General features: G+C 41.6%; 1 protein-coding gene across 7 annotated transcripts in view; it reads left to right on the top strand.

Moving 5' to 3' along the window:
• phf14 (PHD finger protein 14) overlaps positions 1-11,064 on the top strand; it is an 84,794-nt gene extending 73,730 nt beyond the window's left edge. For 3 of the 7 annotated variants that reach the window (XM_058618807.1, XM_058618803.1, XM_058618805.1), the window contains exons 18-19: positions 10,432-10,543; positions 10,751-11,064. In XM_058618807.1, the coding sequence (XP_058474790.1) occupies positions 10,432-10,543; positions 10,751-10,839 (201 nt within the window). In that variant the 3' untranslated portion in view covers positions 10,840-11,064. Of the gene's footprint in view, positions 1-6,154; positions 6,227-8,941; positions 9,023-10,431 lie in introns of those variants that run through there. The other 4 variants (XM_058618806.1, XM_058618808.1, XM_058618811.1 and 1 more) reach the window with 4 other exon arrangements.
• Positions 11,065-26,744: the final 15,680 nt, after the last annotated feature.

The raw sequence follows: 26,744 nt of genomic DNA, 5'->3' as shown, positions 1-26,744 counted from the left end.
GTTAATTTCACCAATTTGATTATCGTAAAGGTAGAGTTTCTCCAGTTTTTCACATTTCTCTAATCCAGATATGCTTGTCAGACAGCACTGTGCGACCCAGAGCTCCTGGAGCAGAGGACAGCAGTCAAGTCCTTCAATGCGCATAATCTTCTGGCCCACTATGGTGAGCTGACAGAGGTTTGGAAAGAAAGACAAGCCAACCATGCGGGGGAAACCAGACAAGAAGATCTCCAGGGAGCTGATGTCAGGTCCTTCTAGTTCAATGTATTCATGAGACACTCCATTGACCATACACAGTTCTTTGACCGTGTCCTCGTCACTCCAGTGCTCTTCTTTGATTGTTGGTTCTTGGTGTTTTATGGCACTTGGTATCTGTAATATGTCATCACCATCTTCTTCCGTTGTCTTTGCTTCTTCTTCTCCTCCAGAATATCCATAATCTTTGATGTTGAAGTGTTCAACTTGTTGTATCCAGCAGTGTTCTTGTTTCTCGTCTGTCATGGTGTCTTGTGCTAAAATACACTGCAGATGGGGTGAAATAGCTGCTTGATACTACAGAACACAACATCTGTAATGTTGCATTGCTGGAGTTTCCTCTCTTTCTTTTCTTTCCTATCCTTTTCTCTGATGTTGTATGGCAGTTGGTATCTGTATCATTGCGTTGCTGCCTCCCTTTCTCTTTCTTTTGCACACCTAAACTCCCTTTCCATCCGTGGTTTGTCAGACAGAAACTTTTATTGAATCATTTGGTTTAATGTCAACACATGACAAACAATTGCCTAGGACATCAAGTGATTTGAGAGTTGCAGTCTTTTATGGGAACCTTGATGGTAAGACTATGTCATGATAGAATGCCTTTGAACTGCCATAAATTCCAAGGTAATACAGGAAGGTCAGTAATCCTCCTCAACTACCAAACAGTTGCTAATGCAACCAGAGAGAACGTGTTTAGGTTAGGATGACAAATCAAAAGTTGAGGACAACATTTCAGGATGAACTCTCTCGTACTCAGAAAGTGTCTGGACTGGTGTGCAATGGCTTTCTACGCAATTTAGAGTAACCATACAGAATGAATATGCGGGCACAGATCAAAGGCAGTTGATGTCCAGACTCTTGGACATATCAAATGATATGCACCAATCAGCAGGCACAGTATGTAAGCGTACTATCTTTGTGCTTAACCCCTTACTTTTTATATTTTTAGGACAGCACATGTACCAGCTGTGAATTTTTTTAAAAAACACAGCAACTCACATCATCTAACTTGCTTCAGTGAGACAACACATAGCAGAATTTGCTACATTTTGCAGCGCTCTCATTACACCGACACCAGCGAAACTTCAAATTATTTGTGGAATTAACAGTCAGAGCTGAAATGACCTGCAGCAGATGATGTTTGCCATAGAAAACAGCCTGAGATGGCTTAAAACATGAGAAGCCTGCTAATGCCATCTGAATGATGTGTGCAGTGCTCTATGCAAATAAGAATGAACAAGGGGAAATTGGGAAGAAAAAGGGGTTCAATAAGAGATTAATTCATGCCGGTGCTTAGGGAAAAAAGGGGGGGGATCCTTGTACTAGTGGAACCAAACCTGCTCCACAGGGCATAACAGTCCATCATCATCAAGTGATGCTTTTCATTAGCCAAGTAGAATACCAAGTAGAATAGTTTTTTTTAGCATGAAGCACCTCTCTAATTTAGCATTTTTATCAGTAGAACTTATTTTCATACTTTTTTTTTCCTTTATTATTTTTTTATTTTTTTTAATCATGCAATTTTATTGTTTTTTATAAAGCACACGATACACATAACACAAAAGTGCATCAATTGAACCGCCATTTCATCCATAAATTAAAAGGAAAACATATTTCGGTGGTAATACATTGACAACAGCAGTGATCGTCATTGTCGTTATAGTTCCAGTAATCTTAGCACCATTATAAAGCTTGATTGACAACATTGTTGTGTTGCTAGTTGTTAAGGATAGGTGTATCTGTGTTGTTTTGCTCATACATGCATATGTCAAGCCCCTCAGTGATTGTGCAGACTCGGTTACATTTAACAAAACGCTGGAGTGCAGGGCTACGTCTCATCGCGGCGATAAATCACACTAATGGGGATGGGCAGAAAGCCTCTTGATCATAACAGAAAGGCTTCATAAAACTACATTGCGCTGAAGTCTCCATTCCTCTGCTACCAGCTCTGCTTTTTTCTTATTATTGCTTCTGTACATGTACTGTATCTCAATGCTGTGTGCTGCAGACCTGCCATCACTGCTCTGGCTCATTACAGGAGCCACTGCTCGGATGATTTGCCATCGCTCCACACGTAAGAGGTCCATTGAGGTTTCAAACCCAGCTGGCATTAGCTGCTTTCTTCCGTCTTTTTCCTGCATTGTAATTATAGTCAGTTTCACGTCAGAGTTTATTTATATAGCTAAGTTAAATACAGCCATAGTTGGCCAAAGTGCTGAAAAACTGGAAACAGAAAATGCAATAAAAACAACATTAACATCATAAATATTAAGGAATTAAAGAAAGACTGTCAAATTGAAAGTCTGTGTGTAGATGTGGGTCTTTAGCAATGATTTAAATGTGTCTTTGATCTTTGTGGCGTGGATATGAAAGGGTGAGCCTTTCCAGAGATTAAGGGCTGTCACTGCAAAGGCCAAATAATACAAGGGTAATATTTTTATATTTCAAATGTTTTAGTTTTTTTAAAATACAATATTTAATACATGTATACTGTATTTACTGGAAAACTTTGTTGTCAGGTAATTATGCTGCTTCTTTGATTATTTGGCTGTGCAGTGTTTTTGTTTTTTTTCTTCTAATGACAAGAAAGCTCTTCTACTACTACTATTGCTGCTGCTATATAAAATAAGAAATATTGAAATGAATCCTGAATTTTGACAGGAGCAAATGTAGAGAATGTCAAGTGTCCCCAGCTTTAATGTGGACACTTTGTCGGCAGACTTTGACCAATCACAGGGCAGTTCAGAGAGAGAGGGTATCATCCTATTGGCTGTTCCACTTTCTACATACACGTCCCTTCAGTGGAAAAGGTCACTAAAGCAAGCGTCTAAAAGAGAGTCAAAGAAATAATGTGTCATTATAGACCGAGAGCTGGCCTCAGGTCATCTGTTGCACATGACACGTGTGCATCTCTACGTGCTTATCTGGTGGGAGGGGCTGAGAAAAGAAACATGTTAGGCCTGGGTCACACTGTGGCTGTGTTTCCATTCGTACTAAAAATGAAGGTCTGTCGCAGTCTAGCGCTCTGCATATCAGCAGGATTTCACCCCCATTTATATGTCTGTGTATTTGTCTGGATACTGGCGGACCCCCTGATCAAGTGACAATATTGTTACCGTCTCTTTTAACCAAAAAAGCAACAAGTGGACTGAAAAGCAGTGTCTTGTGTTGCAGTGCTTGTGTTTGTCCGCAAATGGTCTCATGGGCAGATGATGACATCCACCTCACCCAGACCCTAACGGACCTGTGCAGACGTGGAAAGTATGACGCAGGGCTTTAGTAGTGAATTGCCTGTAGATGAACCTCAAGCACCATTGGCCACTGCAGCTTTAAGATTCTCTGCATTTAGTTCGAAGTCTCGCATCCGTTCTTTTCATTATATGTGTGGACGTTTTTTTGGATGTTTTTTTCCTGTCTGTGAGATGTGTGCGCTCAGCTCTGCTTCACAAATAACACAGAGATACACACTCCACAGCGTCGGAACACTGAGACCTGTTTATGATTCTCTGCTTTGTTCTAAACGCTTCAAATTGGAAAGAGAGAGAAAGCAGCTTTCCTCTGCCTGACTGTATATCCTCTGGTTGGAGCCCTGTGTAGTTATCGAGGCAATAAAAAGAAAAACCTGCTTGTGCATTTTACTTCTGATTAAATTAGGCAATGCCTGGTAAGTTCACCTCGGTATCAGTCATGCCTCACTAAAATGGAAATATGCTTCCTGGGAAGAAGAAGAAGAAAGAAAAAAGATTGGACATTAAAGAATGCCCTTTGTAATAAATGAAATGGCGAATTGCAAATATGCACCATCATGAAATTTAATTGTGTTCTGTGGTGACTGGTTTGTGGCTGCTAAGGAGCAGAAAGTGCAGGAGCAGCGCTGTGGGCAGAGGTGGTTAAATGTAGCGAGTAACGTACTGCCAGGACAGGCTAATGAAGCCACTGTTTATGACCCACTGCTACTCTGTCATCTCTTGAATGGCAAAAGGATACTAAAGCACACACACACTCAGACTTATGGTGAGTGGATGAATCAAACCAAATATACTTTAAAGAGGCAACAGTGGTTCCTTGCAGTCCAGTAAGGATGCATGTATTTTTTTTCCTTTGTGCCAGTGTTATATTGTATCGTAATAGGCTGTTCTGTAATAATGCGTTTCCTTCATGCTGTCAATCGAGTCGTAGCATTTCCACTAAAAACCCATGTCAGTGTCAAAGAGAATAACATAGTGACATCCAGGCTAAAGGGGAACTGATATAAGCCAGCCCGTGTGTGCTTCAGGTTTTCTCTGGGTTCTCCGGGTTCAGTCCACAACATTGGGGTTCAATTCCAGGCTCCGTAAGTCTACATGCCGATGTGTCCTTGGGCAAGACACTTAACCCCACATTGCTCCTGACGGCTATGAAAGATAATGTGATGATAATTTGCTGCTCAAAGTTTGAGTGAATGGGTGAATGGCAAAAGTGTAGTGTAGTGACTGCTAAATTCCGAATAACAACCCCCCCACACACACACACTATCTGTGCAATATTTAACTGTTATTTTTTTCATATTGTTTGCTTACAGATTACTTTCCTGTTTTTTGCACTACTTTTATATATATTTATATACATACACACTTATTTATTTATTTTGTTTTCTTAAGTCATAGTATACAGTAATCTACCTCAAAATTCAATGCTGTGTTGTTGGTTTTTATCCGGTTGCCAGGCAACAAATTCCCTTGCCAGTTTTCACTGCTGTGTTTTCTGTGCAATGACAATAAAAGGAAGTCTAAGTCTCTAAGTCTAAAGCACATTGGTCATTTTGACAGGTCACAATAGGAAAACACAAGTATGATGGTCCTAATTTGCACAAACTGAACAGAGCCATCTTTAACGTGACCAGTGACTTTGCTAAAACATATCAAAATGGCTGCCGTGTAAAGGACACATTGCACGGCAGAACCTTGCTGTCATGTTTGCTCCTTGCCTCTGTCCAAGTCTGGTTTTAATTGTTTGGTCCATCTCAACTCGGATTAGCCCTCATAGTGTTAGCTCACAATTATGCTCGTTGGCTTCACTAACCCTCGCTTGTTTGCGTTGCTCTGTGCACAGTGCGGCTGCTGGTGTGTGTGTGTGTGTGTGTGTGTGTGTGTGTGTGAGTTTGCAAGAGCGGTGAATCCATCATAGGTGAGAGGTTACAATGAAGCAGACACACTCATAAATAAATACAGTGGAAGCAGAAAACAGGATAAGAGAACCAGTCACACTAATTAACTGCTAATTCCTTTGAGGACTTTAAAGGCTTGATAAAGGATGGCAGAGCTCATTAAAGTAAACACAGGGTTGCACATTATTCCTTCAGTGTGGAATTTTTTAATCTGAGTGTGGGTTGATTGCATTTATGTGTGTGTCTCCTTGTATTTGTAACCTCTTTAGGACCCTTTTTCAGGCATAAACACTGACCTTGTTGGGAGCAGAAGTCCTCATGGAGACCATTTCTGAGGAAGTTTAGGGCTAAGATTTGAATTGCGGTTAGGGTTAGGGTTAAGCATTATTTGGGTTGGGGTTATGAGATTGGGTAACGCTTTGTTTAGGCAGTGTTCCAAGAAGACTAGCTGTGTAAACCTGTGTGTGTGCGTGTGTGTTGTAGCTGCATTGTTGTCGGTTGTCACCGAGGGCTCAGTCTCAGCTCTTCCCTCTCGCTCTGCATCTCATGACAGAGAGGATGCTCAGCTCCTGCCCTTTAAAATGGCGACGTCGGTTCCCAAAGAAAAAATGTGGCATTTCCTTATCTTATTTGTATACGTTGGTGCCAGAGGGGGCCCCACATGCAAGCCTATGGAAAGCAAGTGGAGGGGGAAAATAAACCCACTTGCAATCCGCCCTCCTCCCGTCACCTCTTCTCTCGTTTCCCCCCCAGGGGGAATTGATGGAGACATCCCACAATGCCAGAGCTCATCTGCCTGTCGGTGGGTGAGCGTCTGCCTCTCCACTCCACTCCACTCCACTCTTGCGGTGGCCAATAATGCAAAACACGTATCCACACCACAGCATCTGGTGTCCACGGTAAGAGGACACGTGTCCTCGTACTACTGTTTCTTTCACCCGTGCACAAGCCACTTTATTAGGTGTCCTGTGTACCTAATAAAGTGGCCGTGTTGTGTATTCAGAGATGAATCTTCTTCAAATTTCGCATTTCACACGATTAGATCAGATCAGCTTGGGTTGAATTCCTGCTCCGGGAAATGGTTATCACTACCCTTATTTCCTGATATCACATTTTAATCAATGCCATTGTTCTCAAAGTGGTTGGAATTACCTTTTAATTGCTTTGTAGTTTATTCCAGTGCAGCTGAATGATACTACAACACATGAGGGAGCTGCTTTAAAGAATTAAAACCTTGACTGTCTGATCTATGCTCTCCAACAGCAATTACACCGCGGCCCGAATAACTCCTCTGACACTCCCCAGGTGAACTTTGCATTTCAAATATGATTAACAGCAGCCGCCTCCATCTGCCCGACACTTGAAATTGCATGCTGCACAACCCGGGTATCTGCAGACTCACTCCACGAGCCTGACTCTTAAGAGCAGATAAATGAGGAGGAGGCTCTAACTGAAGGCAATCTGCAGATGTACTATCACTTTGCCGCGCGGGTGCTTCATTGGAATTCAAAGAAACATGAAAACAGATGAAGATTGTAAGGGGGGGGGGGGGGGGGGGGGGTCGTGTCTGTCTCTGCTGCAGGCCTCGCACTGAAGGAGGCAGCTCTGCGGGCAGACAGACAGCAGGACAACAACACCAGCAGCAGCAGTCGAGCTACAGAGCGCTCAGAAGTGTCTGCCTCCCCCTCAGGCTCAGACTCGACTGATACGTGGCTGAGGGCTGAGTGAGGAGGATAAAGAGCACATGACAAATCCTGAGAAGGCCCTGAGAGGCCGGGAGGACTGTGTCACCCCTCTCCCCAGGGACACACCTCTAAATCAGAGCAGGAGGCACATACTCTGGCTTTATGAGATAGTTAGCATGCGCTAGCCCCTCCTCCCCTCTTGTTTCCTATTTAAGAGCTGACTGGTCCTCTGATAACGGATGGTGCCACAGGTAATTGGAAAATTGGCAGGCCTGTCAGGGAGATTTGGTGGATGGCATGAGTGTATACGACGGCGGAGTTCATGAGGTGTCACCCCACAGCGAGATTTATACATCAGTCCCCGTGGAGCGTCACCAGTAAGTATCCAGAGTTCAGGAAAAAGTAGCACATTTTTCTCCAGGGGAGGCTGCATATCAAGACTACTTCAGAAGCTCCGACAAGGTTCCTGTTGGTAAAGATATGATGGATGTGCCGCCCTTTGCATTACCCCCTAACCTTAATTCACTGTCCACACACACACACACACACACACACACACACCTTAACTGCTGCATGCTGCAAATAGTTCGCGCTCACCCTCCCTGCTCAATTATTTACATTAGAATCCTGAAAATAGAGCGGTTTAGCTCCAATTTATCCATATTTGCTGCTTTAATTCTACATCTGCTTTAAGGTTTATGTGACAGACACATGGAGGATCCGCTCAACTTACTTTTAAGTGTAAAAGTGTTGTGGTCTGTACATGCCAATAAGTGATTTTCCGATTTGGACCTGTCATGTTTTTGTTCTGCCTTGTATATTGAGACCGGGGTTTAGTGACCCGGTCTCAATACAAGGGCCTTTCTGCATGGAGTTTGCCTGTTCTCCCTGTGTGTGTGTGTGTGGGGGGGTTTTCTCTGGGTTCTCCAGTTTCCTCCCACCGTCCAAAAACATGCAGATTTTGGGGATTAGGCAAATTGGACCATGTGAGTGCATGGTTGTTTTGTCTCTATGTGCCGCAGCTAGGATTGGCACCAGCACCTCCCACGACCCTCATGGTGGAGGAGTGGTCGAAGATGCATTGATGGATGGTTGGATTTCAGTTGGTTCAGAATGTTCTCCAAATTCCTCTTACAGTGAAAAACATGCAGAGGTTAATGGACACTCATGTGAGAGTGAACGGTTGTTTGTCTCTGTACGGTGACACTGCGATGGACTGGAGACACGTCTCCTTTTTTGATGACAATGAAGTTTTTTTTGGATACTTGTTCAAATGACAACGTGACGATGAAAAACAACATATACTCTAAAAAGACATAAAGTGAACCTACCGGTCCAGTAGAAACAGAACCACCATGTCATCACCCTGCAGTTGTCTCCACTGTTCAAACACAGCACCGATGTTCACTCTGGTCTCTGATCCCTCTGCATCAGCCTTTTTCTTGGCAGTATAGGATTCTTTTTCCTTTTTTTATGTTGCTTTGCAGCATAGGCAGGTGTTACCAAAGCTCCTCTCTTTTGCTCTTGTCCACTCGCTCTCTGTGTTTGTGTGTCTTGATTTTTCTCTCTGAATTGACCTTCAATAGGTCAAACAGCCTGTAAACAGATGCTAGAGGAGACACAGAAGTCCAATTCTCTCTTAAATGACCTGATTGACATCATGCTGAAAGGTTATTATGGCTTTGTTGATCAATAACAGCAAATAATGTGATCAACCTCAGCTTTAAATGTATATATTTGTTGTAGTACACAGTGTCAGAGCAACAGCCACATTCTGTACTTTATTTAGCAGACAGAGCTCATGTGCTTATGTGCTCAGGTCTGTCTGAAAAAGTTGTGTATCCGTATATTTCAGTGTGTACACAAGGAACGAGTGCTGGAGTGGCCGCTGTGCTGAGTGGCAGAGAATTAGAATCCACCGTGTGCTCTCAGCTGGAGGACCGCGGACCCACGAGGTGTTGTGGGCCGTCGATCTTAACCTGGTAATCACACATTCTGATGTGTAGGTGTGTTTATTAACCTTTGGAGAGGGGATAATTGTATCTGTCAGAGTCGTTTAATCACCGCTGCTCCTCTCTCATCACTGTCACTGTCACTTTGTCCGCCCGCTCCTGACTTCACCCTCCGTGATTCCTGATCTGTGCCGGGGCGTCGGCTGGACTGTTAACCATCGCGTTATCACGGTCTTCTCTTTAAAAACGTTCTGTTTCACGCGCTGCAGGTGTCACTTATTGCATGTAACAGATTTTAATGCAAAATTTGGCAATCTAGCAGTGTGATCTTGGAACTGGACTTCAGTGGAACCACCAGAGGAGGCACGAAAAAGCCGAAAATGAAAAGAAATCTTAGTTAATGTCATGATATTCCAAGAAAATGTGCAGTAACACAAAAGTGAACACTGTTTTACCTGTGATTGCATTGGTGAGAAATGAAGTGTATTTCCATACTTCTTCAGTGACTTAATGCATGGTTTCTCAATCCTGTTCCTGAAGCCCGACAATGAGCCATTTATTTGAATCAGGTGTTTTTGAGCAGGGAAACATCTAAAACATGCAGGACACTGAGTCACCAAGGACCAGGATTGGGAAACTGTGATTCCCAAATGATATTCCGTCTGTTTCCACAAGGTGGCAGCAGCAGCAAGCATCTGTATAGTGGACTGGATGTGTGCTTGTTTGCAGAAGTATTGGAAGTTCTGAGGTTCATTGAATGCATCTCTTTTTTTGGAGTTTGTTTTTATCGAACTTGAAGCAACTTCATAGTGAGTGTGTGTGTGTCATTAAACAGCTGTTTTACTAAGTGATTTGACTTTGAGTGGAGTGTTATTTTTGGTTTTTACTTTAACCCTCTCTTATGGCCATCATGATAATCAATTCCGCCTGGATTCATTTTGATTTTAGCTGAAGCTGATGTCACAAACGCGTGACACGCTTGTGTCTCTTGTCTGTGTTTGGGCCGGTAACAGAAGGGTTAATACTTAATGATAATAAAATAATATTTTTTTTATTCCTGTATTCCTTTAATTGTTGTTGCACTTTTGCAGTTATTCTTAAATCAAAACTAGTTAAGTCATCGTCGTGGAAACAAATAAATGCACTATTGTCTATTGTTCTATTTTGTTGCTTTTTAGTCGGCTGACACCATGTTCACCTCTTAGTATTGTGCCATCTATTTTGAAGAGCATCCTTCTGAGATTAAAAAGCCAAAAATAGCTGCTACAGCTGTGCAGAAGCATCATGTCGTTTACTGCTTTATTATCGGTGTTGATAAAGGGCCACAAAAATCGAATTTTGCCTGCTGTGTGGATCTGTTAGGTTGATAGTGTGTTGTGTCCTCTATTTTCAGGAGGAGGAGGAGGTGCAGCAGCAGCAGCAGCAGCAGGAGGAGGAGGAGGAAGAGGAGGATGATTCTGTTAAAGAGGAACCAGCCGAGCAGGAGATTCCAAACGGCTCCCAAAGTTTGTAGACGGTCGACAGTTTAGTGTCCACTCCAGTTTATCTCAGCAGCCACAGGCGTAGTTTTTAGACAAACACTATTTTCAACAGGGACGTGTGTGTGTGTGTGTGTGTGTGCGCGCACAGAGCACAGATGTCTGTCCAGACACCTGATGTATTAATGACACTCTCCATGTTATCTATTTTCATACACTACAATGGTCACACAGAGATTCTTCAGTGTCCTGTTTACATGACGGAGCCGGCAGAGCGGGGACGGACGGACGGGGCCCACGGGATGAGCTTTACGCCATTTTGACACGCATCCCCACACGACAGGAGGATTTTATTTTTATATTTTCTCTATTATATCTTCTTACTCCGCCCCGCCCCATTTAAAAAAAATATCCATTTATTTTTCTCACGTTCCTATTTACACTCATGCCAAGTGTTTGTTGTGTTGGATGTTGAAAACTCCTCATGTTTGTGTTTCAGTGTCAGTATTTCAGTGCTACCAATAAAGTGTCATTGGATTTGTAGTAAACTGCTCCATGTTTATGAAATGTGTTCACTCAGAGATTATATATATTCTCTTCTTTGAAGTAAATTAGTTTTGGGGCCCATTGAACTTTGACCTGCCCTTGTGGCTTGTGGTCTGTGAATAATCATAAGCAGAGAGAGAGAGAGAGAGATAGAGGGATGTTAAAGGTCCAGTTTGTCATATTTAGGAGGCTTTATTGGCAGAAATGCATTAAAATGCTAGTATAACTTTATAATTGCTTCCAAATAGACGTATATGTAATCTTGTGGTTAGTTTTTCCCACAGAAATATGAAATTGGTACCAGTAAACAATATTTGCGTTCCAAAAATACCAAAATCATGGTAACCAGACTGTCAGGTGGCTTAGAATTCACATCAAACATAATACTCCCGACATTTCACATCCTTATATAAAGGATCATGTGATTAGAATGAGACTCTCGCCGCCCTCAGACTCTTTTGTTTTTCCCAGAAAAACACCCGGTTCTCAAGGCCCTGGTATACTCCCACGCACACCGTGGACCCTGGTATACGTCGCGCGTCAGGGTCCTGTAGTATCCCACTTCACCATCGGGTGGCGGTACAAGTCTGGACGCAGGGAACAGGACGCATTCCCACCAACGAAGAAGAAGAGAGCGACGCTACAGCTCCCTCAGACACGTCTGATGTGTGGGATGGAGGGGTGAGGGGTGACCCCCCCCACACACACACACACACACACACACACACACCCACCCTCTGCCGTGTGATTCTCAGATCTTCATATTCCATCAGCAGTCAGACCTGGGACATCAACGCTCGTGCATTCTGACATTAAAGCATCGAGGGGTGTAATTCCAATTTGTTTCAAAGGAACTATTAATTTGCCCATTTCAAGGCCAGACAGGAGGGAAGCCCTGTAAGACTGCCGAACCGTGAAAGACATTATCTGGAGAATTGATGATGGGAGGCGTCGGCGCCTGCAGACATTTGAGCCAGGCTCCCCGCGGTCGAGCTCCCAGCACGCCGCCTGAGAGCGATGTCATTAGGCGTACGATAACAGCGATGGGCACGCTGATGATAGAGTGGCCCGCTCTGCCACCCAGTGCCCCGCCAATCTCCCATTTACGCCCGTGGCATACTAAACAGCTCCTGGTGGTGGAAATAATATGCGGTGCTTAACAGGCGGCTTCTTCTGGCAACTAAGGGAACACGCTGCTGCCGTTGTGTGTGTGTGTGTGTGTGTCTCCACCACGTCCATGTCCACGGTCACTGGACACACGTTCTAACACAAGGGAACTTTAGCTTCACTGATTCACTTTAAGGTTCTTTTACAAACACAGTTCTGACACACATTCTCAGAAGTTACCAGGTAGGTAGTCGTCCCCCCCCCCCATAGTCAGACAGACAGACGGATGACCTAATTAGTCCCTGAGGGGAAATATGTGTGTTGTAGCAGCATCAAAACCTTTGAAAAGTACGCCAACAAAACACAATCGACACGATATGACAAGTTATACAAAAACACAAGAAAGTCTAGCAATAGAAAAGTTAAAAAGTGAAATGATTAGGGTTAGGGTTACCTTAACAATGCAGAGGGTTAGGGTTAGGGAGTCCTTAAAAGGAACGATAGCTCTTGTATGGTATCTTTGTGAGGACCAAAAATATGAAAAAAAACATTGAGAGTCAGGACATTTTGGCTGGTTCTCACGTTCTGCCATCCCTTAAAATTGCTTTTTAAGGGTCAAGACTTGGTTTTAAGACTTAGGTTAAGGGTTAACCCCCCGGTCCTCCTGCTCCAACACACCTGATTCAAAGCTGACCATTTGATTCAGGTGTGTTGGAGCAGGTGAAACTTCTAGAACATGCAGGACCATAAAACCATGCATTAGATTATTGAAGAAGTGTGTGAAATACACTTAATGTCTCCCCGGTGCAATCACAGGTAAAACATTATCCGGTTTTGTGTCTTCAATTTTGTCATGGATAATGTTTGTGCAAATGTTCTTGTTATGTCACGACTTGGACTAACATTTCTTTCCTTTATGATGATTCGTTTTTTTGTTTTTTATTTCTTTGGGAAAGGAGGGTAGGGAGCTGTTGGCTGATTCACCTGCTATCGGCTTGTTTTGTGCCTTTACTTGATGACAGTAAACTAGTCTGGTGGTTCCACTGAAGTCCAGTTACAAGACCTGCAGGGGTAATAATAATAAAAATAATCTCTCACCCCACATTTAACTGTTGTAAAAACCTCCTCCCTTACCCTCCCCTGGTCATCTGCTTCTTTTTTGTCGTCCCATCACAAACGTCTAAAGTAACACTACTGTTGCCTTGCTGTGAAGCAATTTGTGTTTCTCACGAGAGACCACCTGATTCTGAGGACTCTGGGTCAGCGTTCCTGATCTTGCCGGACCAACAGACAGTACGAGCCGTTTAACCAGCAACAATAACGCCATAACAACAACAACAATAATAATAATAATAATAATAATATGGCTCTAGCATGAACCTCTTTGATTTACACCAGCAGCACAGTAAGATTTTTGTGACATTTAGCACACGGTTTGACTAAATTCTCATTCTGTGATTCTTTGTTTTAATTGCTGAGGATAATTCCTCTGACCTTTACCAGTCTCTGCTTTATATGACCACTGTGTGTTCACTAGTGTGTGTGTGTGTGTGAGAGAGTGGGTTCTCTAGAGCCTTCATGTTTTGAAGCAGAAGGTCTATGGAAAGATTTACACCATACAGTGAATAACACTTAAAAAACATCCGTGTCTATGGGAAAACTCATCAGTGGTTGTTGACGACAGCGTCTGCTCTGGTACGTTAAAGACATCTCGAGTCCTCCATTTCTCGCAATCTGCATTCTCACCACTAGATGCCGCTAGTACGTACACACTGGACCTTTAAGTTGGTATTGACAAACTGGATCACTTCAACAGTAAAGTGAAGGTCTGCTCATAATCAGAGGCACAATATTGATCTGTAATCACTTGATGAATGAAAATGACACGTTCCCAGGTTTCATGTTGTGATAATGTGTTCATTTATCTCTTCAGACCACAGAGTTCCACGTGTCATATTCAAGTCGAGGTCACAGGTTTTCTTTGCTAATCAGGAGCTATTGGCTGCATCTGTGTTGTTCTGCACAGCTGAGAACAATCAGCCTGGCTGAGATGAGCTGCTCAGCTCGGTCTTTTTGTTGTTTTTGGTGGAAATGTGTGTAAAGTTTTCTTTAGTTCTCCCCCGATCACTTTGAGAGAATCACAGATTGTCTTCTGTGGGCACTTGTATTTCTTCCACCACCTTTGTAGAAACCAAACAGACATTCAAAGGGACATTCTTTAGCTTGAGCCCTTTTCAGTGTCATTGCAGTAATTTGTTAGCTTCCCAAAATGCGACCCCTAACTTTTAGGTGTCTGGGTAAACATAAAACCATGGATGGGAATTGGTCCCATAATGCTTCACTATGCACAGACTGTAAAAATCGAAATAAAAATTCATGTTTGGGCTGTTTCATTTCTCCTTTTTGGGGAGAACTATATTTGTTACACAGCTGGAGAATTATGTCTTTGAAATGACTCAGCACAAATGTGGTGTTAACAGCTTCATACGTTCATAAATGGTCTATTGGTGTCAGTTGATACTCGAGTTTGTGATATCAGACTTTCATGTTTCATTAACAATTGTAACCGCGCTTTCAATCGTTTTAATCCAGACTAGACGATCCAGTCGAGACACAGGACCACACACACTTGGAGTTTAATCAAAGGGAGATCCCGGGGATTTGGGATCTCACAGAATCTCACGTGATTTAACGGGACTTCAGAACATAAACGGACGTGGAGGCGGAAAAGTGGATGAAATCATGGCTGAGACCTCGGCTTGTACAAGTTATGGTTCTGAACAAAAGTGTGCGACATTTGTCTCCCGTTCGACGCGCTCTCGTTGGTTATTGTGGGGTTCTGCTGGCGCCCTCAAATCAGAATCAGAATAGCCTTTATTGTCGTTATTTTGTGGACAACGAAATTTGGGTGCCACTCCCTTGGTGCAAAATACAAATATATAAATAACAATTTTAAAAGAGAAAGTAGAAATATTAACAATAAAATAAGAAATGAGAAATGTTGTTTACATTTTTTCCAGAAACTCCAGAAATGATTTGAAATCTAAGTCTAAAATGCGTCCGATGACGTTAAAGTTGTCCTGTAGTCACACTACAGGATCATTTGGGTATTTTGCTTCAGGCATTGATGTGATTAGCACCGTCTCCGTGGACCCAGAAGAACCTTGAAGTAAGGTGGCACTAATGTTTTGTGCACTGGATGAAAAGACCCATAAATGTAACGCACACAGCACCTCTGTTCCTTTTTTCTGATTAGACCAACAACCCATAATTCAGTGCGCTCCTGTACCGGCAGCTGTGACGGCAGCTCCAACAAGCTGCAATCAGAGCGTTCATGCAGACTGTGACATTTGTATTATTTTCACATTCATGTAAGTGCATTTTTCTCTCGATTATCAAAGACTTACATTCTGTCATTTTAACGGCATTAGTTTAATCCCGTATCCACTGCATGTGTAAAAAAATATATAATTTCATGAGCATGTTTCACTTGCTCATAATCCCCTTTTAATTCTGCAGATCATGTTTGATCAGAATCTAATTTATAATCCTTGATTTAAGCAATATTCAATTCCAGCTCAGACTGTGCAAGTAAACAGTCTGTGATATGAAGCCAAAGCTCTTTATTGACGTCTCGATTGCTTGATGGCTGAGGCGTGTTGGCATGTATTCACCGTTGATATGATTCAGGAGCCCTGAAATATTAAAAGGCTTTTCAACTCGTGACTTTTTCTTGAGTGAATCAGATGTTTCCAACTAGTCAGGCCAGGACTGCACCATGTAAGAAGTCCATGTCGCTTCATGTGACCTGTTTTGGCCACTGATAATCCGTGTGTCATTGAGTTAACTGAAAGTTTGACAACTACACCGTGTTACGGTGAAGTTATTGAATATTTTTTTAAATATCTTTTTCAGGTGTTGCACTTTGTAGACGGTCCCTTCACTCCGGTTGCTCCAGCTCCAGGAAGACGGCTCTTTCTCTTCGATGGAAACGAGGCTGTAGCGTGTTGTCTACGTTGCTATGATTCAAAATACCTCTCGCGTGTGTTTCAGCAATGTTTCGTTTGAATGATTTTGATCGCGGAGGTTCCAAATCGCTTTTTCAATTGTCAATAAAGGTTCCTTTTGAAAGCTCCCAGGCAATAAGCGTCAATGCTATCAAAGCTGAATTTGTGCTTGAGCAACTGTCGTTGATCTCCAACACATCAGGATGTTGGAAGAATCTCGTTGGAAGAATCTCTGAAGCGAAGGACGTGAATTTAAAGTCTTCTTGGGATTTGCTAACTTAGCTCTACATACACCCACTATTTTGCATGTTTGGGTATCTTCTTGTTGAGGTAGACCTTGTCCTTCAAAGTCCTGTCCTTTCAGAGGCAGACCTTCAGACGAAGGGTTATTGGATGCTTCCCAGAATAACATGTTTGCACTTTTTGGTCCAGTATCAAGTGATATTAACAGTTAACAATGGCGCGATGAATTGTCCCGTGTTTGCTTACTTGATGACATGTCAAGTTCTTGAAGGGGTGTCCCATTTCGTAAGGGTAGAATTTACTCACTGCAACTTTTAATTCGGTTCCTGTGGATACGTGTAGAATGGGAAATGGAATGGGGCCCAAGTGTTTGCTCAACTGTTGGGTTCTTTCTTTGTACGTACCGTCAGGGCTCGATATCACTGTGTGTATTTGGTGCTGCACAATTAAAACTAAATTAAAAACAAATTTGACTCTGATCCAGTACTTAGCTTAGTCATAAATGACCCAGACTGGCCTGGTCTTGTTTCTTGGTGTGTGTGTGTGTGTGTGTGTGTTTGGCCCTCTGAGCCAACACAAAGAGGAAAAGACACCTGGTGAGAGCCGTGTCCTTGGCACATGTCAAATTTACACCCACATAAAAAGGTAAATACCCTACAAGGCTGCACAGATACAAGCTACCGATTGTCCTTCCTATTACAGCTTTATGGAAGGTGTAATTCATACAGACATCACCCACCGGTGAGCCTTAACCGAAAATGGTCTCCCTCCTGAAAATTATCAGCCCATATACCTCCAAAATACCTCGAGCCTATAGAGCAGTGGATGAGATGATGGAGAATTATATGCCGCTGGTGTTATCTGTGGCCCGCAAGTGGAGCTTTCTTCTATCACTGCTCCTCTTTCATGGGGAAAAACACTGTGGTTTAGTGTGATGCGTTCCGCCTCATTCTTACCGTCAATGAAAGTGTTTAATCATACCTGTAAATCCAGCGGCTTGAGGAGCATCAGCTGTAAAATGTACTACATGCACACACTCGTGTTCTTTTGTGTCTGACTGATGAATGTCCAGCATGCGTGTGTGTGTGTGTGTGTGTGTGTGTGTGTGTGGAGGACAGAGGGTCAGACACACACTTTTCCTTCCCTGTGTCATAAAACAACCTCCTCAGGTTTAAGGACACACATATTGACTCCCTGTGTTAACTTGGTATTCTCTTCTATTATATTATTTACGGCTCTCCCCCATGCAGGACGCATGCCCGGTGGGTGAAGGAAGTTAAGTAAGGTAAAACACGGTGTGGAGGTGCCGGTTCTGGTGGAGATGGCCACATGTTGAGTGAATAAAAGTTGAGTCAAAGAAATAAACGTCTTGTTTATTCAAGTAAGAGTGAACACCCTGTATGCTGAGAAAACACCTCAACAAAATTGGTCACATGCATGTGTTGGTTTTCTGGACTTAAACGACGAAGCACGCGTGTCATACAGCTCACACAGAATTCACCTGCGAATCAGGAGCTGTTGTCCTCACCTGTGTTGTTCTCCACAGGTGAGGACAATCATGGCTGAGAGGAGATAAAAGGCAGGCTGAAGACTCTGCTCACTTGGTTCTTTGTTTCCAGAGGGTCGACACCTTCAGTTGGCTCGCTGTGTTTTACTTTTCGTTGATTCACTTTTGGTTTTGGGGTCCAGTTCTTTTGTTTGTGACTTTATCACTAAGTGTCTGTGGGCACTTTTATTTCTTCCTCCACCTTTTAGAAAACAACCAAACAGAAAACAACATACTGCAACCATAGCTGTGCATTATTGATGAGCTAAGTGTCAGTTTATTGGGGCTGGCTGCTTAAAGGCAGATTATGATGAGAAAATAAATAAATCCTTTAACCCTTTAACACCTTTTTTTGCTTATATTAACCATATAAGGGCTAGAACATTTTTTTTTTTTCTGGAATGACTTTCAATATCTGGCAGTTACTTAGAATTTACTGTTTAAAATACTTAAAATGAAGAAAAACAGTTTTATTCAAAGAAAACAGTAGCAGTTGTACATGAACACTAGATTTTGCATGTTAAATATGAAATATGGACAGTATAAAACATATTTAAAATAATAAAAAATAGAAACTATATGCAGGCATTTTTCCCAACTCTTTCCTCTCTGGTGACTAAGACTCTGATTGGCCGGCTTCCTGAAACAGTGCAAGTGAAATGACCATAATAACCACATATTGGCATTGATCTGCAACTTCTCTGCTTTCATTTTTCTGATAGCACAAACCGTTGCATAATTACGGTCATACGGTTCTCCCGCGAGACACTCGGTGTTAAAGGGTTAAAGAAGAAAACAAAGAAACAAGAGCGCACTCATGTGGCTCCAATGTGCACACGACTGGAAAAGTTTCAGCAAATGTATTTTGGTGACGCAAATCACATCATCTCCCCCTGACAGCAGGTCTTGATATGTTGTGGTGGTTGTTGTGTGGTTGTTGTGTGGTTGCTTCACGTCGTGCCCTCATGTTGGGGATAAAGCAGTAGGCATGGAGTGAGTGAGTAAAGACAGAACACAGGCAATGGTACAAAATCAGCAGTGAGTCACCAAACAGGAAAAACTGCATCATACACCAGAAAACACTGGCAAAAGGAAGAAACCTGCTGGAACACAATCAAAGGAAATGGACGCACTGGCAATTCCAAACCGTGTGTCCTTAGAAAGAGTCGTCTGATGTTTCCTTCTGTGAGCTCTTTTCCACTCACCGCTCAAACACGTGAGAGAGAACGACGTCTGCCGGATCGTTCTGACGCGGCGCAGGAGACATAATCACCCACAGCCAACGCCGAGAGAGAAAGAGAGGATAACTTTTATCTCCTCACTGTTTCAGGACGATCTTCCAGTCACATTGTAGACATAAAGAAACCCTTTGTGTGTTTTTAAACATGCAATTCTGATTGGTTAGATGTGTGTACGCGCGCACACAAAAACAAAAAGAGAGCCTTTAACCTACGACTGCTCTGCCAGGCTTTAGCACAGCAGTCAACCCAGCTTCATAATTGACTGACTGAGCTAATTTATCACAAATAGTCGTGCATTGGCATGTGTCTGGGACAGCTGGCTGTGACAAAACAAAGGAGCTGGACACTGCTGATGATCAACTGGACAACAGCCTAGAGGCAAGTGGGAAAAAATTAAAAGGTCCAATTTTTCAAAATTCTGCCAATGGAAAAGATGGAAATGCACTGACCTGCCAAAAAAATAAGTTTGTTGGACCACCTTTAGCTTGATTACTGCTTCAGTAAGCTGATGCTGTGTCACAATGTTTAATTCAATCCACAGCTAATCAGGTATTTATGACATTTATGGCAAGAGAGTTAGTCCTGAGTAATCCTGAGTAATCCTGACCTCAGAGTCTGACGTTTGGTAAAATACAAAAGCGTCACCTCTTGTGAGAGGTGATGAGAGCGCCAGTACATGATGAACAGTTGAGAATAAATACACTAGGGCAGTAATTCTCAAAGGCTGGGTTGGGACCCACAGATGGGTCATGAGAAATTTACTTTTGGGTTCCCAAACAAACTTTGAAGTAAACATTTATGTGTATATGTATCAAAATAACATGCATAAAAGAAGTTGTAATTCATTTAGCAAACATCTCTTGGAAGTGACATTAGGTGTTTCAGATATGGCTGAAAGTTAGTTGCTGAATTATGCACAATTTTGCTCTTATCATGATTTATATTGTGATTTGAGTCGCGATAGTTTGCCGCCTTTTTTAAAAAGTGGTGGAAACCCATGTGGGAAGTTTAGGAAACACTGAACTACAAAATAAAACTGGAAACTGAGAAACAAAGACCTTAAACTCCAAGGTTTAAGAAAACAGAATAATACATGCCCAACAAAAAGGGATCATGACAGAATGTGACTTTGTAAATGGTAGAGCAAAGTTTGCTATCATCAAGCCTCTGTTTTGGAAATCTTCAGTTTGTTTGTTTTTTAAATATGTTAAAACCCAAGAGAGTAAATTTTCACTCATTACGTTTTTGTTTGGTTTTTTCTTCACCACTGTCCATTTTGAAAATTGCCTCCTTTTTGTCTTTGCACAGGTTGTAGTTTTTCAATCCCCCCGCTTGTTTTCCACAGACACACAATCTGCCCGAGTAAACGAGTCTGTGGCCTCGGGGCCGGTGTCAGAGTCCCGCTGAGGTGAGCGCGTCCGACTTTACTCATGTCCCGTCTCATTTTGCTCAAGCGCTCTTATTAAATCGGCACACTGTCGTAGCTCTCTCTCCATGACCTGCCAAGGATAAAAAATCTGTTTACTGTAAATTGCACCCCACTCAGTCTAAAATACCATCTGCTGCCCAAACAGCGCTGCAGCTCCCGACCTCTAAAAATAGAGCTCCTGATTGGCTCCCGAGGAGACGGGGGGTCCACATCAGCCTGAAACCCCCCAAACACTCGTTCAGTGTTTGACTAAGAGCTGTTTTCATCTCGTCAAGTCCTACAGTCACACACAATGCAGTTCACTGATCTGAGAGCTTTTTAGTATATTACATATTGTCATTCAAGTTATCCAACGACGGAACGATTCAAGTATGATTCTTTGTTTGATTAATAATTTGTAAGCGCCTTTCAAACACTCAAGGTCACTTTACATCTTGTGTGAGAAGATCAGTGGAACAGACAAAAGTTAAGATGAAATAAAAACAGACAATTTAAAAATAATACCAGAGTTGAAAATGCAAATAATTACCGTAGACCATTAAAAATTTTGAATAAGCTAAGTCACTATCACTGAAGATCTTCAAACTGGAGAATCTTCTTTCAATCATCCATTGTTTTTACTTCAAAAAAACTTGATGTACGAACAAACTTTCTTTGTAAATATTAAGTGATGTCTGTCTGAGAGGACGTGTTTTTCCTCAACGCGAGGGTCTAAGGAAACTTGCTGGATGTACTGTAAATTCCTCCAAGATGATGATGTATGATGGAGCATTAGGGCCAAACTGAAGAGACACTTATGCCTCAGTGCTGGGGGAAATATGATTTTGATTTTATTTACAGCTCTTCTCAGCCCAATATTGCAATTTTAGAAACGTCACAAGGCATTTGGTGGCACTGAGAACAAAATGAATATTACAATTCCACTAACGGCGTCAGTTTGAGCCGAAGCAGGCAGAAGAGTAGATGCACAAAGAAATACTAAAATGACTAATAGACACAAGCTTATGAGGTCATTTCAACATCAGCATCTCAGAAACATCCAATATCTCAATCTGTAATGTCTTAAGTGCTTACACCAAATCACTGGGACTTGAGAACAGTAACTGTTTCTCTGCCTTGAACCAAAGTTCACAAGGTTGATAGTACTACTTGTAATATTTACTATTTGGAGTACCAGCACTTTTTTACTTTTACTTCTCACAAGATGCTGCTATTCTGTTTAGGTTATCTGTCCAATTCCACTAGAACTTTAAATGATTTTTTGAACTTTCAGGAACAATATCTTTTGTAAGTTTTTATACATTATATTTACTGACTTCTTGCCATATTTCTGTCCTGGAGGAACAGCACAACAACAATAATAATAGGACAACAAATAAAATGGACTGTGTGCTTTGAGTTTAAATCCTTGTAAAAGTTAACGATAATCCAAATATACAGGTTGTGTGACATAAGGTAAGTCCAGTTTTTAGTTGTTGTTGTGTTTCGTTATATGGAGTAAATATTTAAATAAACAAATGTGAACATAACTAACATATTCTGGTATTTTTTATTTACTGAAAATAATTCCATTTTGTGTTAAATACACAGACATACACGCTTCATATGGATAAAGGTAGTTATGGCTCTTATTTCTTTCCCCTTCACACACTCAAACGGGCACATTTTCCAGATTCATATTTTACAATATAACCACTGTTTTACACAATGTTTTAAAGTCTGAATTTTCTACAAGGTTTCCTCGTGTGTCCATTCAGACTGCGGGATGCAATGTTAGTTATTACAGAGACCAGAAAATGTGTGAAATGTAGAACTTTTCCAGCAGTGCAGATAAAACAGTTTGTGGGAATAAAATGCTGAGGAATCTATAATAATCTTCCAGAAACAGAGTCTGGATCTGCTACTCTGCACTTATTTAAAGGTCATGCTGGGTTTTTTTTTATTTTTTTTATTTTTTACAAGTGGAGCTAATGGCATCCGTAGAGTTCCATGATTTGGCTTATCTGTCACTGAAGGCTTGTTTATGAGAGCTTTGCTCCTCTCTGAGCTTCTTTCCGACCACACTGCTCATTTCGAATGTCGTTAAATACACAATTGCTCTGATTCGTCGCGGAATTACAGCGACTCCGACGGCTCACATCAAATCTCTACTGATCCAGGTACCGCCACGAGCTGGTGTTGTTCCATTGGATGCAAAACTCTTCTGATATTCGACAAATTATAGATTATTAAAACAGTTATTTACTGAAAAATCAGTCCATCCATCATCTACTGACATGGGGCGAAAGGTGGGGTATGGCCTGGACAGGTCACTAGTCAATCGCACAGGGAGAACATGCACACTCCACACAGAGAGGCCCAGAGCCAGCAACCTTCTTCTGCTAATGTGTGGCCCTTAAATAATAGTTTGAATCCAAAATATACAGCCTAAAATTGCATAAAAACTGTTTGACGTTATTACCAAGTTGCCAGTGGAGGGCGGTGTGAGTGCAGCTTGGCCTGCATCCAACAGTGATATCATGATGTTTAGAAATACTCAAATCTAAACCAGAAACCAAAGCATCTGAAAAGTGGACTGTGAGGTTATTTCTTGATAGATGGCAAAGTATTGAACAAATGCTAATAGCTGTTAGCTAAGTTAGCTGTTAGCTGAGTTAGCTGTTAGCTGAGTTAGCTGTTAGCTGAGTTAGCGAAATAAGCTAAGATTTTTTTTCAGGTCCACGCTTCCCTTTTCCAGTGTGGCAGACAACCAGGGGCAGAGTTGGGGACAGCAGGTGGACAGACAGATACACAGTGTCCCTCCTAACCACAAGTGTCCCCATTAGCCAGGTGCAAAATCGCATCGCAGGGGACCGGGGCTGGGCCGCCAGTCTCTCACGCAGAAGGTGTGTGTGTGTTTTTGTCATTCAGGTCAGAGAGCCTTTAAATCCTAAAATGTTAGTTTAGTTAGTTTTTCGAGTGATCTTACCTACTGCAGCTTTAAATCCTCAGACTTGTTCTTTCAGAGTCACAGAGGAAAACAAGAAAACTGCATAATGGCTTCAATATTATTCAAGGCAGCTAAGCTGATGCTGATTTTCTTTTCCTCTGTAAAACACACTGAGCTGACATTGAGGAAAAACAGCCATTTACACGGAGCGCGGCGCCGAGGACAGATGCCGACGCTGGGCTTGCTGCCTGTGTGTAAAACACACTGAGGTCATTCTTCTTTGCCCGGCACTTTCTATCTCTCACCTGCAGCTCTGTGCATGGAGGGTGATAGCAGCGAGGTGCGCTGTCATTTTTCCTTCCTCTTTCTCATCTTTATCTCCCCCGGCTGGTTTGGCGCCGCATGAGTGTACGGCATGTCCGACACACGGCCACATGTGTAATCTCGCTCCGTGTAGCAGCTCCATTTAAATGAACCTCTCTCTCTCTCTCTCAGGGTCGTCACCCGAACACACTCCCTCTCCAAAGAGGGGCTGTGGCTGCAACCTACACTGTCTGCTACACACAGAACACAACCCTGAGCCAGTGCACTTAAATGGAGAATTGATTTACTGTCCAAAACAACAGTCTGCATTTTTATTAAAGCTGCAGTGTGTAACTTTTCTACGGTCTAAGGACAGAGGGTCTAAGGATGGAAGGTCTAAAGATGGAAGGTGTCACTTATGTTTCTACGACGGAGAATTAGGGCCAAACTAAAGAGAAAATAGTAATTATGAGAATAAAGTTGCAATATTACAAGAAAAGTCATAATTTTATGAGGAAAGAGGTAATGTTACGAGAAAACTTGTAATTTTATGAGAAAGGTCATAATTTTATGAGAAAAAATTTCAGTCATTCTGAGCCAGTGCAGTTAACTGGAGAATTGATTTATTGTCCAAAACAACAGTCTCCATTTTTATTAAAGCTGCCGTGTGTAACTTTTCTACGGTCTAAGGACAGAGGGTCTAAGGATGGAAGGTGTCACTTATGTTTCTACGACGGAGAATTAGGGCCAAACTAAAGAGAAAATAGTAATAGAGAAAGTCGAAATAATATTTAAAAAGTCGTAATTATGAGAATAAAGTTGTAATATTACAAGAAAAGTAATAATTTTATAAGGAAAGACGTAATGTTACGAGAAAAGTCGTAATTTTATGAGAAAAGCCGTAATTTTATGAGAAAAGTCGTAATTTTATGAGAAAAAAAAATCAGTCAGTCTGAGCCAGTGCAGTTAACTGGAGAATTGATTTACTGTCCAAAACAACAGTCTGCATTTTTATTAAAGCTGCAGTGTGTAACTGTTGTTACCATTCTGTCTGTTTTTAGTCTTTGAGAACACAAATGATGTAACATTATCATGTAAGTATTCCTGGTCCTTCACGTGAAAATTGTCTGTCATGCAATACTATCAGACCTGACTGAGAGAGTGTTTGTGTTTACAGCAGTTTTCTTTAGCAGTACAATTCACTTTTAATAGCTCCAAAACTTCAAAAGTGTCAGTAATTGTTACATCCTGAATGAAAACCAGATTGAAAATCTATATTTGCTCCTGGATTCAACATTATCCCTTAATGTCTTTACCTTTTTATACATGCTTGATACACAAATTGAAACTCTAAAACACCTCATTTAAAAATCAATTCACGAACCCTGCTGCCTGACCACGAGTAAACCAAAGTTAATTTGAATTGTTGTTTTGTTGTTGTTATTTTTTAAACTTCTGAGTAGTGCTGAAGCAGAAAATTGTTTCCCACAGATTCCATTTAATTGTATTTATAAAATGCCAAATCAGCATATGTATTAGCAATTCCACGTCTTTCACATTTAAGTCATATTTGCACAAAACAAGGGTGTGATTTCACACACACACACACACACACACACACACACCTCCCTCGCTGTTTTCATTGTTTCCAGAACATTTTCTTAAGAATAACTTCTGATGATTAAATAATAGATGTGAGTGTGCAGACAATGGAGAGGGCGAGATGAGTTATTACAGTGCAGTACACACACACACACACACACACACTGTGGGTTTCTCTTAAACCACAGATATGTGTGAGCTTACATTTAGTTATTTCCTTGTGTACATGTCTACAGATGAGTATATCAGCGTGGGTTCAAGACGACCTTTTGTTGATTGAAATAAATAAGGCTGATCATATTCATAGACACGTATGCTTCTGGTGTCTATATCGTCTCCTATTTCCTCTCTCTGTAAATGTGATTAGTTTGTAATCAGCTGAACTTGTTTCTGTTACATGATGTGACACCTACTGCAGAGGAGGGACACGTCTGTCCCTCTCCCAGGACGGACAGACGTGTCCCTCCTCTGTCTTCCTGAGGTTTCTCCCATTTTTCAAGAGTTTTAATGTTTTTCCTCACTCAATGTGAGGGTCTAAGGACTGAGGGTCTAAGGACAGAGGGTCTAAGGACAGAGGGTGTCACTTGCTGGACAGACTTTAAATTCCTCCAAGGCACTTTAAGGCCAAACTAAAGAGAAAAAAAAGAGTTATCTTTCGAGAGTAAACTCTTAATTTTATGAGGGAAAAAAGTAATTTGACGAGAAAAACGTCATTTTACGAGAGTGTTGTAATATTATGAGAATAAAGTCGTAATATTAAAAAAGTCATATTACGAGAAAAATATAATTTTACACGAAAACCTTATTTTTTACGAGAAATAAGTTGTAATATTATGAGAATAAAGTCGTAATATTAAAGAAGTCATAGTATTTGAGAATAAAGTTTATTTTCTAATTAAATTAAATTATTAAATACACAGACATACAGACTCGTGATTTCCATCCAAATCTGTGTTTGTGATTCTTTCTTCCAAACAAACTCAGTTTCTTGCACAATCTTTTCAAGATCGTGACCCTAATACTAGTCATTAAGACATTTTGAGGCTCAGGTGTTAAAATGGTTACAAATGTTTACATGAGACATTTGGGCCAAACATTAATTTGAACCATTGTTTTATGTACAGAAAGCCAAACAAAACAAAAAGCCATTTAAAGTGAATGAAGGAACGTCTGCATGCATTACTCAGGCATGACACTTTTTGTTCACACACACACACACACACACATGTGAGAGACCAGTATAAGCACAGATGGTGTTTTTCTATCACCACAATC

Source organism: Solea solea, chromosome 20, assembly GCF_958295425.1.
Source record: "Solea solea chromosome 20, fSolSol10.1, whole genome shotgun sequence".
Lineage (NCBI taxonomy): Eukaryota > Metazoa > Chordata > Actinopteri > Pleuronectiformes > Soleidae > Solea > Solea solea.
The sequence above is the reverse complement of the archived record's forward strand: the minus strand, read 5'-3'. Positions and strand labels throughout refer to the sequence as shown.